This window comes from Eublepharis macularius, chromosome 8 (assembly GCF_028583425.1).
Source record: "Eublepharis macularius isolate TG4126 chromosome 8, MPM_Emac_v1.0, whole genome shotgun sequence".
NCBI lineage: Eukaryota > Metazoa > Chordata > Lepidosauria > Squamata > Eublepharidae > Eublepharis > Eublepharis macularius.
In genome coordinates this window covers 55,674,751-55,690,860 of record NC_072797.1, presented here as the reverse complement: position 1 = coordinate 55,690,860, position 16,110 = coordinate 55,674,751, and the positions used below count along the sequence as shown (strand labels likewise).

Sequence of the window (16,110 nt, the reverse complement as noted above, 5' to 3'; positions counted from 1 at the left end):
GGCTAATTGGAATAAACTTACTATCTATCTACTAGTCACACATACCATATGCGTATCAGGTCCGTGTAATGAAGGCTGTAATGATTTCAAGAAATGGGTGCATGTATCTTTAAATGCTTGATGAGATAGGTGAAGAGTGGGGGTGAGAGAGGGATGAGTGAGTGATATGATTGGTTGATGACTGAGAGTATGGGTGGAGTGAATGCAGTCTGAGACTGACAGTAGGGAGAGAAAAGTTTCAGTCAGAAGAAAGCAGGCTAGCTGTGTGCTGCCTGAATATGTTGAAGTGTTTATGAGAGAAATACAACCTGTGTGGAACCAGAACTGAGCATGTTTGTGAGTCAGTCAGGGAAAGAGGGGCCAGCTGTGTGCTGCCTGAGCAAGTTTAATATTTCTGTGAATAAGAGTCAGAGAGGCTAGCTGTGTGCTGCCTGAGGAGTTTTAAGCATTTCTGTGAGACAAATATTGAGTTAGAGAAAGAGGCTGTGTGTGAAGCCTTGGAAGAGATCTGTGTGAATGATAGTAAATGAAGTAACTTTAAGAACCGAGAAATACTTTTATGAAACCGATACACTTCTTAACTAAATAAAAGCTTATTTTGTTTTGTTACATCCCAGTGTAGCTGTCATTGCTATATTCCATTCCTATCCTCAGAGCCACATAGAACCACGAAGGAGCCTGACACTTTGGGAACGTTACCAAAGGGAAAATTTAAATAAAATATCTTGGAATAAAATATTCCTGGTGGCAGCAGACTACCCAGAGGGTTAAGGGATAGATTAAAAGAAAAATCTACCCCAAGGAAAGTAAAGATCATAACAAAGGCTTTTTGAGAAATTTATTTAGTAAGTGCATCACCGTTGTGGTCCTTTCTTCCCTACAGACTTGATGAAGCTGGGGTGGGGGTGGGGCAATACGTTTTTTTGGAAATACAACAAAATCTCTTTGGGGCTTTCCTAGGCAGGCTTAAATTAGTGTTAATTTTTTTAGGAAGATTATTTAAATATTAGTTGTGAATTTGGATTGATTTCAGCAGGAAAAACAGAAGTTGGTTGAATGGATCTTTCCCTGCCTTCCCTGTGCATCCTGCTGCTTATCCTCCAAAGCCCCTCTAAGGTTCACAAGTAGAGATGGGCACGATCCAAAAAAAATTGCCGATCCATCTGATCATGGATCGGTGCCGGTGACGATCCCGACTAAACGATCCACACCGATCATCTCCCGTTCCCGATCCGTGGATCGTGGAGGCCAAAGCGGGGCGCTCTGCTATTCCCAGCTATGTGGGAAGGTGAGTGTTGGCGGCAGCCACCGGGCACGGGGAGACAGCAACGAGCCGCCTCCCCTCAGGGGGCAGGGGGTCTGGCTGCTCGCCGGCAGCACCCCCCATGTGTCCGCCCGCCAGGCCAAAAGGGAGCGCGCGCTGGTGAGAAAAGAACAGTGGGTGATGCCAGCGGCATCTGTGTTTGTGTTTGGCCTTCTGTGTTTGGCCATCAGAGCTGCCTATCAGGGTTTGCAGGGATGAGATTGGAGTGCCCATGGCTACAGAACACCCCCTTCCCCCTCCCTCCCCTGGGTGTCTTCTCCCAACTGGTGACTGCTTTGCTGCTCCGTGGTTGGAAGGAAGCCCTGCTGATCAAGGCAAGCTGGGCTTCCATTCGGGTTTCCATGGCGACAGAAGGAGAGGAAACACAGCTCAGGCATTCCCCTGGCTCCGTTGCCCCAGGAATAGATTACTGGCGCCTGAGTGTCTGGCTTCCCGATCCGAGCCCCGATCCAGCCCCCTCCCGATCGTTGGCCGTGGCCGATCACGATCCGCTGAGTCACGATCGCGTGATCGCCATTATCGTGGGTTTTTTTGGATCGTAATTCAGATCGTGCCCATCTCTAGTCACAAGACCCTCATAAATAAAATGTACTATAATATGAGAGCTGCATTGAAGAGGGAGAATTGGGAGGAATCATCTTGCGCTCCCCTCTTGCTGCTTCCAGCAAGAGGAAGAGACAACTTACCCAATTCCTTTTTGTATCCCACATACTGCATAGTGCGTTTTATTAATGAGGGTCTCCTGTTCCAAAGAGAGAGTTTTGGAGACAAGCAGCAGACTAATAGACAAAGAGCAGTTCTGATGGATTCAACCCTTTTTTCTAGCTTGATATATTTTTTGGCAACAAATAAACAACTGAGTGGTAGTGATGACTGTTTGTTCCTACTTTCCAAGCAGTATGGTCAGTGGCCTAATGAATTGGTTAGGGTCAGTCTTACCCCTTTGAACTGCTTTCAGTCAAGTGAGTAGTACTACTTGCAGTTGTATTTTAGACCTGTGATTAGTGGCAACTCTGTTGGAGGGGCACAGAGTCAATCCAAGGTTTGTATAAATTAAATTCTTCTGTCCTCACCCGTAATCCACAAATGGGAAAAGAGGAAGATATTTAAGCATCTAGTCAGAAAGCATTGTGATGCTGGAAGATATTGGTTCTCTGTGGATAATTCCTTTCTCTCTCTCTCTCTCTCTCTCTCTCTGTGTGTGTGTGTGTGTGAGAGAGAGAGAGAGAGAGAGATTCTTATGTTCTTTGTGATGCAGTTAAAAGGCATATATTTGGATTTTCAAGTAATACAAAATATAAAATTTCCTATATAGACATTGATACAATAGCAGGAAAGGATTTGGGACATACATCATTGATGTTCTTACTGTGTGTTTCCACTTGTCATTAGAGTAATTGTTGTTAATAATTAGTCACATTCTGTAGCCATCAAGTTATGCTTGTTCCAACTCTCAAATTTGTAGATACTGCATGAGGAAGTCTTACAAGAGTATCGGAAGATCAAACAGGTAAGTATAGCTTACATTATTGTGTATTATCTTCTCTCCTTGTTTCCCCTCCCCAGTAGAATCAAAGAATTAAAAGAACTCTTTGCCTGCTTCTTCATTGAGGCAGTCTTCATGGTACTTAACCTTTGGCACATTTTCATCTAGCTTTCTTTAAAAATCTAAATAGACAGATTCAAAAAGAATGAATTTACATTGCACTGGGCTGTTTTCATTCTGCACAAACTCATGAATTAACCTGGTTTAAATAACATTGTAGCAAATATTTTATTTGATTTCTGGGTATATGAATGGTTCCTGAACAATTCATCCTCAGTGCAGACCACCAGTTCATCTCAGTGTGGATTTTCTTTTGCAATGTACCTTAATAGTGGCCGAGGCTTAGTATTAATTCCAAATATAATTGCAAATAGTGGCCTGAAAATGGAGAGCTTTAAAATGTGGCTCTTAGACCAAAATTGACCATATAGTTATGATATGTGTTTTCCCTGATACATGGTTTAAAATGAAAAATGATATCTAATGAGCATCTGTGGGCTGCATGATGGTCCCATCTTCTTTCTAATCCTGAATATTGTCTAAAGATGAGGGTTGGAGAGTGTATTCTGGAAAACGTAGGTTAGGCCTATTCTTGTCATAGGCATGTACTTATGGAGTTCTAGGCACTTACTTATTTTTCCAGTATCAAACCATTAATCACTTGGCAAGAGGAACACCTCAATGACATTTTCAGTTTGTTTTGGGTATAGTATGCATGTAAAAATATTACTAGGAAATCATTACTTGCATGTTATTTTTTTATTAAAACATAATTATTCATATCCTTTTTATTAACATTAACTAAAGCTAAAATAATATAACACCATACATTGATTTTTACATGGGTAACTAAAGGAGATCTACATGAGTCCCCAGCATTTTATGTTACCTGAATGAAAACAGGTCAAAAGCAAGAATGTCTTCAAAGAAGTTACGGTCCAGATCAGTTCAGCTTCCCATATTTACAGGTTGTCAAAATCATCTTCCAACAAGAGCTAGTTGTCCCACCAGATAAGGGCTCAAATTCTTGACTGGATAATTACCGTACAACTTCAAGTACCATATAAAGTTATTTATATTTATGTATATGAAGTATGTATTAGAGCATTCTTGCTACTTGTAATCATAATTAAGAATATAAAAAATAATTATTACAAATTTTTTGTATATGTGACTGTCTGTTGGACCCAAACCAATACCTCTCATCTTTGAACTATATCTTTTCTGTATTTAGTTGGATGTTATTGCCATTCTCAAATGCTTCTTGTTGGGCCCAGACACACACATTAATATCTATTGATAGCAATTAGATTCCATTATAATTGCTAAAGGCCATATTACTTCTTTGTTCTTCCTCCTTCTCCAAGGCTATTCTGTACTGAGTTCTGCCTGTTTGGCATGTTTAACTGACAGACCAGGCCAGCCTTAATTCTGATCTACAAAAGTATCTTCCATAATCTTTTTAGTCAAAACCAACAAGTGTTCCCCTGTATTTCTGGCTATATCACTGACAGTATGGCAGACACAAGGGCCCTTGAGGAACCAGATTATACAGAGTTAAGCCAGCTCTTACAGATTGGACTGAAAAAGAAAGAAAGGGCTTAAAGAGGTCTGCCAGAGAAGCAAGGGCTCTGCAAGGTTAGCATACCCCTTCCTCAGTTTAAAAGTAGAAATTGACCCAACCCACATTAGCTAACCAATGCTACACCAGGTTGCTAAAGCTTTATGCATGGAAGTGATTGGGTGTGTGGAGAAAAAAACAGAAGCATCCACCCATCTTTGCATTTCTGACATAAAGAATGCAAAATTAGACAAAACTCCAGCCAAACCTTAGCCATTGCTAAATAAAATGTTTTTTAAAAACTCGTTGGCAAAGTCAAGAGAAACCCTTGTGCAAATCCCACTGATGTCAGGGGGATATCAGTTTAAGTGTTTACCCTTGTTTCACTGGGATTTTAATATACCTAATGTGTGCTGTATTGTCTCAGGACAGTATACAGTAACTGCTTGTAGATTAATATGCTAGTACTGTCTTCATGCAAGCAGCCACAAGGGCACAACCATGTGGAGGAAGTAATATCTGACCTGGTTTATGCACTGTTCCTGGCACCAGTGTACATGAGCATGATACACATTTTTTGTCAGTTGCTACAATCAGCAAATCACTTCTGGGAATCAGTGGCTAGGTCTGTAGACACAGTGAGTCAGACTATTTACTCCTTGTAACTCCATCCCCAGGATCTTCCCACATAAGGCAACTTACAAACCCTTCAGTTGCTTCCATTATGCAACAGAATGGCATGTTTCCTATTGTACAGACCCAGGTTGCATTGAAACTCGCAGGTTCTTTGGAGTGCTGTTATTGACTATACTTTTAGCCAATACTTATCATTAGAACACAGCACTAAGCTTTGGTTTTTCTTCCCTATATAGAATTATTCAAACATTTCTTAATTTGTGTCGATTAATCACACAATTAATAATCGATAATCAATTCTCCCACTTTCTTTAAAAAAATAAGGAATTCTTACTACAGTAGATTTCCTGTTGCTCCTAGTTTTGTTATCTACAAAGTTAAGATATAGGAATGAATCCAAATGAAATTTTCCAGTGGCAGAATGGAACTTTCCTGCCTCCCTCATCCCTTGCAGCTAACTGATCTCTGCAAAATACTGCTCTTGGGGGATAAGCGACCTTGAGGAATGACATGAGGTTGGCAGTGGGGTTGAGGAATTGGTGGAGATTGCCAACTTAGTCCAGATCCAACCCATAAAGTGCATGAGTATTGGTTGTACAACCTACAGTCAAGATGTTTTTTTAAATTATGAAATATGGTACATTTGGTAAGCTTAATTTTGTTGTTGTTGTTGTTGTTGTAGTCCAGCCCTAACTACCATGAAGAAAAGTACAGATGTGAATATCTTCATAACAAGTTGGCGCACATTAAAAGACTTATAGGTGAATTTGACCAACAGCAAGCGGAGTCATGGCACTAGATCTCTGGACCAGAAGATGTGAATAAACTAAAGATTATTTATTTAAAATTCCATATGACTTGCTCCAAGTTAAAAAACTGAGATTTGTCTAATGCAAAAGTTTCAGCATTTGCAGACTGAGTTGCTGTTTTTGTTGATGGTGAGGAGGATGTTGCTTTTCTGCATAGCTGAGGCTGTTTTTTTCTGGTCCCCTTTTCCTTAACAGTTAAATGTTTATCGGTGGAAATCATTTTACCATTTGGTACTGGGGATCCAGTCTCTCTAGTTCTGAGGCTGTGCACATTTTTTAAAAGAGAAACTTGTAGCAAAAGGAGAAGTTTTTGGATGACTATAAGCCTGTTTTCTGACTCTCTTTCTTTTTAATGTAAAACTATTTGCCTTAAATGGTAGAAAGTGTAAAACTTTGCACAAAACTTTAAAAAAGTAAAAAACGTTGTTTTCGGAGGGTTAAGAGGTGTGTATATTAAAAGTGATATACAACCTATCTGTCAACAACAGTAACATTTGTGATTTCAACCTCCATTGCAACGGTTGCCTTATGGTGTTCGCTTGTGTATCTTAATTGTACTTAATTCATTGCTCCATAAATTCACTGCTTCCCACTTCATCAAAGCAATGGGAGCATCACATGGCCCATTAGTGTCTGTGGTGTGTGCGTGCGTGCATGAGAGTGTGTGTGTGTGTTGCGTGCATGTAAACATACCCAAGTTGGGAAAATCTGCTTTACAGGCCAAATGTTCAGGTTAAAACAGCTGACAAGTTTTAGTGCAGGTTTTTTCCTATAAAACTTCTGTTTGTAGAAGATAAATAGTTCCATTTCAACAATTTGTCAGCTGTGGTCATTATTGGAAAAAAAGATACATTACAGAAGTTAATTCTATAGTTTTGGGGGCAAAATTATAAAATGAAACATGTGGGTGACCTATTTATATTACTGCTATAAAAGTATTTTTGAAGAGAAAATATGCAAAGAAGCTATTGCCTACATGAAATGTATATTTAAAGATTTTTGTCCTGGGTGCCAGGAATATAATAAAGATGTATTTAACTATAAAATACTGTGATCATCAAACAGCACAAACTTTCATTTCATGCAGTTAATTGGTTTAATTTAAACCATCACTTTATCATGTGGGAACATAAGTTATTGGTCACAAAATTGAGTTTTTGAATTATACTTGTCTTTTCTTTTTGTCTTAATATATTTTTCAAAGTGCTGCCAATTGAAAAGGGAAGCATTATGTTTACAAGTCTGATCTTTGGAATGTTTGCCAAAATTTTGGTAGTATCTTTAATAAACTTGGTCTCCAGCATCAATCCAGTTGTCATGTATTGTTGTAGAACATAACTTGTACATTTGATAGAATTGTCATAGGTTTCACCTTTGGATAACTTCAATCCAAGCCGCCTTTCTGCTGATATAATAGTGGTTATGGCAGAAGGCATCAGTTCTGTTGGCAAGAAGGTGATTTTTGCTAATTCCTCGATCCTGCTAAAGATTGCCACTTTGCCACCCTGTCAACCCCCAATATTTATGGTTTAACAGCTTTATGGATTCATATAGAGCTGAACTGAAGGGGATCATGTTCGACAATGTCTGCTTTAAGGTGAACTTGCTTAAGGAACCTACCAGCTATTTATCTGGTACCTTTCAACCCACCCTTCCTCCAAAGAACCCTATGGTTTGTCCCTTCTCCCTGTAAAGTAGGTTAGGTTTGAGAAAGTGCAACTGTCCAGGGTCACCCAGTGAGCTTCATGGTTGTGATTTCAACCTTGGGTTCCTAGATCTTGATAGTTCTTTGCTGTGCATTGTTATGAAGAGTGCCCTGGGGTGTGGCTGGAAGGAAGGATTGGAGGAATTGCTTGAAAGATGGAAGGAAGGTAAGAGTGGGATGTTGGCAGTTGGAAAGGTGGTGGTTGTGGGTGTAGAATTGGGGAAGGTTGGGTCTTAAGAGTAAGAATAGTGTTGGTTTTTTATATTGTCTTGTCAAGCACGCATATATATGCTTGTCATGTGAATGTAAATGAAGTCCACTTCCTATTGAATCCACATGCATTCTGGAAAAAGCCAAATGTAAGAAACCTCTCTTCCCATCCTTCTCACACTTGTACCAGTACAGACTGTTTCATTCAGGATTGAGTTTTTCTGCTTGCTCAGCTCCACCCCCTGGTTGCTGCTACTCTTTCATTTTTGTATTGTGGTGTTTAGGTTTATTGGGGGGTTTGTAAGACTCTCTTTGAGTCCTGCTTTGCAAAAGAAAAAGTGGGTTAAAATATTTAAATACTAAGTAAGCTGTAAACTTAGGTTCTGACATTTAAGGGGAATAGTAGTGGACCTGGAAATGAAAGTTGGGACTGGAATTTAGCAAAATAATTAAAAGTTTTGAGGGAAATGTCCTTCTAACTGCATTCATTTCTTAGGATAACAAGCCCAGAGCAGATGCTATATATGCCTGTGTGTGCACACATTGTTTCACATACAACTCAGGGGAGAGATCTAGGGGGTGAAAGAAAAAGAAGTGGTAGCTAAAGTACAGGATTATACTACCTATCCTGCATGGGGAAGCTGTCTGGGATATTTTTCAAGCATCTCTGCAGCCTTCAGACCCGCACAAACCTAGGTGGAGTTTCATGCAGAGGACCCACACAAGCAAATCATATAAAAATTCAAGGGACCAGAAAACAAAAGCAGCAAATTAGTTCAATTTCTTGGGCTTGATGGGAGGCAGAGGAAGTCTACATAAAGTTAGAGGTAATCCTTTTGATTGGGGAAGGAGGAAGGTATTAGAACAGGCAAGATGTCAGAAAATTAAGTTGGAATATGGGGGTCTGAGACAAGTGTGTCATCCTATGATTGCATCCAAATGCTTAGAGTAATAGCTGCAAAGCCAGTCCTACCTGATTGTACAGTCTCCCACTGGATTTTCCACTGTGTCAAGATTCACCTTGTCTGGATTTTTATACTGTCACACGAGGAATCAGGATGAGGACTGAGAAAGTGGATAGGAGGATAGTTCTCTTCGGAAGCTACTGGGGTGTACTGGCTACTGAGCTGTGGACCACAAAGTTACCAGTTCAAATGTCCCTGCAACTGTGAATTCACTGTCTGCCATTAGGCAAGATACCCTCCCCTCCACTTTGCAATACAAAAATCTGGATACTGATCTATGGTATAAAGGAGGATTACAGAGTATGTATGTGAAGATATTTGAATGCTCCCAAACACTGTATACATGTTGATTAGAAGCATTGTCCCAAAGTTTACAAAATGACTTACTGTATTCTAAGATCACAAAACCTTGATGTTAAGAACAGAGTTAAGACACAAATTCTTTTTTGTTCCAGTAACCAAGCATATGTGTGTGTGCATGTGTGTGCACACGCGTGTGCAGTCAAGTCACGATCAACTTACAGCAACCTCAGCAAGGGGCTTTCAAGGCAAGTGAGAAGCAATGGTGGTTTGCCAGTGCCTTCCATGCAGAGTCTTCCTTGGTGATTGCCCATCCAAGTACCAACCCTGCTTGGCTTTTGAGATCTGATCATTCTGCCTCCTCTCCTCCAGTAAGCATAGAATTTGTAAATTGAGCCATGGATTAGTTTCTCTCCCATGTAAACAGTAATCATGTTGAACAATCTCATGTGTTGTGTGCACTTACCAATTAGACTCCATGCACCCACACTTTGCCTGGGTCTTTCTGCTCATTATTGAGCTCACATGAACAAGAAGCTGCCTTGTACTGTGTCAGACCCACTCATTTGTCAAAGTCTGTGTATTCTGACTAGCAGCAGTTTGCTGGTAGAGGTTTTTCACATAACCTATTAAAAGATCCTCTTAACTGAATATTATTTCATATAATTTATTTTACTTCTAGCCTGCCCTCCCCACAAGCGGGCTACAACAGGTTATAAATACATTTAAAACCATAATAAAACCACATCATCTTAACAATTATAAAATACAGTAAAATGCAATTCCCAAGATAGTGGTCCATACCAACCATAGTGCATGGGTGTGGGTAGGGCTTTTTTTCTGGGAAAAGAGGTGGTGGACCTCAGTGGGTTGCCACCAGCACAGGGGGCAACTCCTGGTGGGAGATGGCGCGCGCACGCTCTCAGGACCGCACAATGAAGTCATGTTGGGTCAGCTGGAACAAGGGGGGAGTTTTTAAAAGTTTAAATCGCCCTTGGCAAAAATGGTCACATGGCTGGTGGCCCCGCCCCCTGATCTCCAGACAGGGGGGAGTTTAGATTGCCCTCTGCACCTCAGGAGGTGCCGGAACTCCGTTCCACTGTGTTCCAGCTGAAAAAAAGCCCTGGGTGTGGGGAAGGAAGGAGGAAACAGCCATTCTGGTCACATTATGACTGCGGGGCGGGATGGGCGGAATGACTATACATACTGACACCTGCATGCAAAGCAGATATCTTTGAAACTTCACTGGCTATATAATATCAATCTTAGGGCAATAACAAAATAGTTTCATAAACCTTTGATAATGTTCTAAAAGTAAAAGTGAGTAGGAAAAAAACTCTCCTCCTTTGGAAATTGAACTTGTTTTACAGATCATTTTAAGAAAACATGTATTCAAATACTATGGGTTTTACATGGGCATGTGCTTACAATAAACTAGCATGTGAAAAGAGAATTGTTGATCTAGGTTTAATTAAATTAAAGTTAGATGTACATCAAAACCACTTAGGACCTGACCTGCAAAGACTCATTCTCAGAACAGAATACACTGGAAATAGTCACACTGTGTACTTGGTGACCTGTTTGGGTTGTTTTCCTGTCCTGTAGAATGAATGAATGAATGAATTTATTTATTTATTTCGGTTCACAACCAACTTTAAACTAGTAAAATAAGACATTCCCTTATTTGGTAAGAGTTATACAAGTTAAAACTCCAGTATAAGATAATCCTTCTGTAGGATTGGTGACTCAGGATATGTTCTCCCTTCTCAATACATACTGAGCTAACACCACAATATAATGTGACAAGGCAAGGTGCTGCCTTTAGTATGGAATTTGGGAAGGCTAAAGACCTTTCTACTAGGATTGTTCTTGTCCTCTGACCATCCTATTGGGCAACTATTAAGACTAAACAAAATTTCAGATGCTGTTAACTGTAGATTGATTTAATAAGGATGCCTTTCTATAGCAATTCAAGGATATAAAAAGATGTTAAGGAAAGCATAGTTCCAAGGTTGAAGTGGAGCTTGCAATCAACTAAAATAGTAGAGAAGAAGCTGAATTCAGACGTTCACTTATCAGAATGTGATACAAGACTAGTGCATGGTAAACAAATACCAAGGCAGGCTTGAACTGCAATTTGTTCTGCAATAATTATCTACAGGTAACCATCCTAGAGAACTGCCCAAAGGTAGGCCATTGTAAAATTATAAGTCAGTCAAGTAGAGATCAAAAAAAATTGCTGATCCAGCTGATCGTGGATCAGCACCGGTGACGATCCCAACTAAACGATCCACACCGATCATCTCCCGTTCCCGATCCGTGGATCGTGGAGGACAAAGCGGGGTGTGCTGCTATTCCCAGCTATGTGGGAAGGTGGGTGTTGGCGGCGGCCACTGGGCCTGGCGAGCCCGGGGAGACAGCGACAAGCCACCTCTCCTCAGGGGGCAGGAGGTCTGGCTGCTCGCCGGCGGCACCCCCCATGTGCCCGCCCGCCAGGCCAAAAAGGAGCGCGCTGGCGAGAAAAGAAAGGTGGGTGATGCCGGTGGCATGTGTGTTTGTGTTTGGCTGTCTGTGTTTGGCCGTCAGAGCTGCCTATCAGGGTTTGCAGGGATGAGATTGGAGTTCCCATGGCTACAGAACACCCCCTTCCCCCTCCCTCCCCGGGTGTCTTCTCCCAGCTGGTGACTGCTTTGCTGCTCTGTGGTTGGAAGGAAGCCCTGCTGATCAAGGCAAGCTGGGCTTCCATTCAGGTTTCCAGGGCGAAGAAGGAGGGGAAACACAGCTCAGGCATTCCCCTGGCTCCGTTGCCCCGGGAATTGATTACTGGCGCCTGAGTGTCTGGCTTCCCGATCCGAGCACGATCCAGCCCCCTCCCAATCGCTGGATCGTTGGCTGTGGCCGATCACGATCCGCTGAGTCACGATCGCGTGATCGCCATTATCGTGGGGGGGTTTGGATTGTAATGCGGATCGTGCCCATCTCTAGTCATAAGCATCCTTCTTTCATCCTATTAAACATCCTTTCTGTCATGAAAGTAATTAGTGTTTTTTTAACAATGTTTTCTTTTGTCAGTCTAAAATTGCATTTAGGTCAGAGTGAAAATACAAACTGAACTAATGAACTGAAATATATTTCAAAGTACACTGAATATGAAGGGATGAAAAGTGGTATATCAACACAACATTACTTTTAAAAATCTGACTTCGTCCCTCTGAATATCTTCCTTTCAGTTTCCTCTCAGTATAGTATTAGGAAAATAGAACTCCTGGTTGTGTAATGTCTCTTTATCCAAATGTCTTGCATGTTCAACAATTCAGTCCAGTCAAGGAAGGTACAGTGTGACTGTAAAGGAAACAATAGGTTATGTGCATTAATAAAATTATCTGCATTAATAAAAGACCTCGTTGTGCTTGCTCTAAGACAATGGTTTACTGAAAACTATCACCAAAGCCACTGTTGTTTTTTACTACCACAAAATATTTTCATAGGTACTTGACAACAGTATTTCCTGTCAAAAAGAGTCCAGTAGAACCTTTAAGACTAACCAATTTTATTGTAGCATAAGCTTTTGAGAATCAAGTTCTCTTCGTCAGATGCATGGTACAGAAACTGGTCAAATATGTATTTCCTGTATCTAGTAAAGGACCTTAAGTGGAATTTGTTAAGCAGAATTTTGGAGCTATTCTTTTGGACATGTGGAAGACCTGGTAGAAATTGAAATTAATAGAGTTGGACTTACCAGAGGATTTCCGTAGAAGGAAGGGAGGGGTGGGTTTTGCCCATTCCTCCTCCCGTAGCAGACCTTTGACTGCCCCCTCACACTGTTCCTGGAAAGTCCCCTGGGAGTAGCAGTTTGTGGGCCATTTTGGGCAACAGCAGGAAGGGGAAAGTGAGAAAGTTGTGTTTTGCTGGCAGAAATCCCTTCCTCAGCAGAAATTTCTGGTGGAGTGATGATTTAATTTGTGAAACTTGCTGCCATGTTATGTGATGGCTAGCTTAGATGGTTTTATAAGGGGAATAGACAAATTCACACAAGGAAGGTCTGTCCATCACTATTAGCTGTGAGACAGTATACCTCTGAATGCCAATTGGAGGGAATAGAGGTGGTCATGGACTGGGAAAAACCCACAGGCTGTCGGTCCGTGGTCTGTTGCATTTCATGGACCACAAACTTTTTACGGACCCACCCTGGTTCATGAACTGGTTGGTCCATGGTCCATCAGTGCTGGTTTCTGTGCCGCTTGTGATCAAGGAGTATGGAAATGGGGGCTTTAATCCCCCCTGCTCCAGCTGGCAGGCAGGCTCCACCAGTCAGCTGGAGCAAGGAAGGTTTACAGGGCCCTCCGCACCACTTGCAAGCAGAGCGAAGGGCGCTCCGCCAGTCAGCTGGAGCAAGGAGGTTTAAAGGGCGTTCTGCGCTGCTTGCGAGTGGTGCAGAGGGTGCTCTGTTGCTCCAGCTGGCTGGTGGTCTCTGCCAGTCAGCTGGAGCAAGGGGGGTTAAAAGCTTCTCCCAGGAAGGTGCTGGGATGTCTGGAATTGCGGACCATGGACAGACAGCACGAAGGAGAGGGAACCTTGGTTCATAATTTGGTTTAGCCATTGACATGCTCTAGCTGGCTGTGGGCAAGTCACTATCTCCTGCACAGAATGGAGATGATGTAGTTGTACAGCTGGATGAAGGAATGCATATCCCAAATGCTGTCAGTAGATATGGTGTATTTGAGTGTATGAAATATTGGCATAATGAATGTAATATAGAGATTAATGTGTACTAATTAATGATGATCAATCATTAATAATCATGAACGTCAATTCACTGGACAGGCAAATAGGCTTCCTATTTGATTGTGTTAGCTGCTGCCCTGAAGGTCATATGTCCACTAACCTAAGGCAGTATGAACCAAGATGTTGGAGGCAGTCAGCCTTGTGGGGCCCTGGGGCAGCTTGCCTCCCCTTTCTGCACTCCAAATTAAGCATTTCATAAACTTTTAAAGGCTATTTTCCTGGTATTTTATGAATAAGGTGGAAATAAGATCATTGCAAAATGATTTTTCTGAAACAATGGCTTTCTTATACACAATCGTGCCTGCCGCTTCTTTATAGTTCCCATAATATCACTCAACTAGGATAATACAACTTCCTTATCAAAAATCAGATATTAAATGGATGTGATTATATATCCAGAGGAAAATGAGAAAGGAAGCATGAAAAGATTAATTTTTCCACCTAGGTGAAAAGTACAACCAAAATGTGTTTTTTCTATCCCATCCTCATTTCTTTGATTTGTTGCTTTTAAAAAATACCCCTGACTTCACAGAGATGTTGACTCAGCCTAGTGTGAAATTGTTTACCTGAGTCAATGGGATCCACCAAGAATATGCATATTTCTAGGTTGCATTTAGCCTTTTCTCTTGTTGCCTTGGGCAAGTGTAAATAATTATTTTCCTCTACATTTTAACCAGGCTGTGGTGATTTCACAAGGTTGTTCCTGTCTATAATTAACTCACCATCCCCGTTTCTTCAGGTTTAGCACCCCCAATGGCATAAGCACCAAGAAATGAACACCAGAACACTTCCATTCACTTCAACTTGAAGGACAGCATGTTTTTATACAAAGTCTTCTGGCACAACCTGATTCTCTCCTGCCCCTTCCCCCTCACCATTTTCTAAGCCATCCTGATAGCGTTTGAGTAAAGAACATTCCAAAACGATCTACTTTTCCAGTTTAACTGGAAATGCTGAAGTTCAGGCAAATGTCATCAGCAAAAACATATGTCAGTTGCTGAAGAAGTGCATTTGGATCCTAAGCAAGAGTTAAATATCACAAACCCTATTCATTTCCTTTTCTGTAATGTTTACCAAATATTGTGCCACTTGACAAATGACTAATATTGTGCATGGTCATAGTCCACTAAGGATTTTTCCTGTGCAAGTTGAAGGTGATGCTTATTTCAGTAAGGATGTGTGAGGAGTTGCTTATTCAGTAGAGCTTGTGCAGCGGAAATTCCACATGGATTAGAGTTAATGCTGTTATGCTCTGTGTTTTGTGAAGATTTTTTAAGGCCTTCCAAGATGTATATTTCTTTGCTTTTGCTATAGGCTATGCAAATTAGAGGTTATGTGTTTGTTTGGTATGTCAAGTCCATTCATTTCTATTATTAGATCTGATCTCCTAAAATATTACACTGTGTTACAAAAAGGAGAAACAAAATGTTTAATGTTTGAAATTAATGAAGCCCCACACATGGAAAGCATGTTTGTTTTGTGCAAGCTTCTTATTCTCCATTTTTCAATGAAGACCAAAAGCTGAGTGGCATCTGTCTGATCAGAAATGTTCCCTGCCACAAAAACAATTTTCATGGAAAGTTTTCCCTGCAACTGGTGTTTTATTCCATGACTCATTGCTCTCTTGAAATGGCTGCCAACCTTTTCACAAAGGTGCAACAGTATGAAATAGGTCAACAGCTCTTGGAGATGTACAGTGCGGTTTATTGACTTGAGGTCAAGAGCAAATGCAGACGGTTTTTCTGGGCTTCACCTATTTGCATTTCAAAGCTGCAGGGACTACTTATAGATCTGAGAGACAGATATTTCCAGTATAAAATGAGTATTTGGGAACTTCTGGCGGCGGTTACATTGACAATGCTAATTAAGGTGTACACTCAACGTCCTGTAAACTTCATACCTGGAGGATGGCAGGTGCCCTCATTTTATGGAGAAACTAATTTTGGATAAGTATTCCTTTTTAATTCAAGTTGCAATTTCAAGACTGCTAAACACAGTTTGAGATGCTGCAAGATCAAAGGATGCGGCCAAACACAGATTGCATTCCCGATAAAATTGCTAGTATGAAACGCAGTCCTAAGCAAGTTTACTCAGAAACAGATCCTGATGAGCTCAATGGGATTCACTCCCTAATAAGTGTATTTAGGTTTGTCACCTAAGGGCCTAACTACATTTTGATTTCTTCAGGAACCTCCCTGGGTCAGGTGAATTTTCTGATATTCCCTGCTTTTCACATGCACACAGGTCTGATTAGGATTGAGACCGTGGA

General features: G+C 41.1%; 1 protein-coding gene across 1 annotated transcript in view; it reads left to right on the top strand.

Annotated features, from left to right (window-relative positions):
* ELL2 (elongation factor for RNA polymerase II 2) overlaps positions 1-7,183 on the top strand; it is a 64,163-nt gene extending 56,980 nt beyond the window's left edge. The window contains exons 11-12 of the mRNA XM_054986506.1: positions 2,790-2,834; positions 5,750-7,183. Coding sequence (XP_054842481.1) covers positions 2,790-2,834; positions 5,750-5,866 — 162 coding nt within the window. The 3' untranslated portion in view covers positions 5,867-7,183. The remainder of the gene's footprint in view (positions 1-2,789; positions 2,835-5,749) is intronic.
* The last annotated feature ends 8,927 nt before the right edge of the window (positions 7,184-16,110 follow it).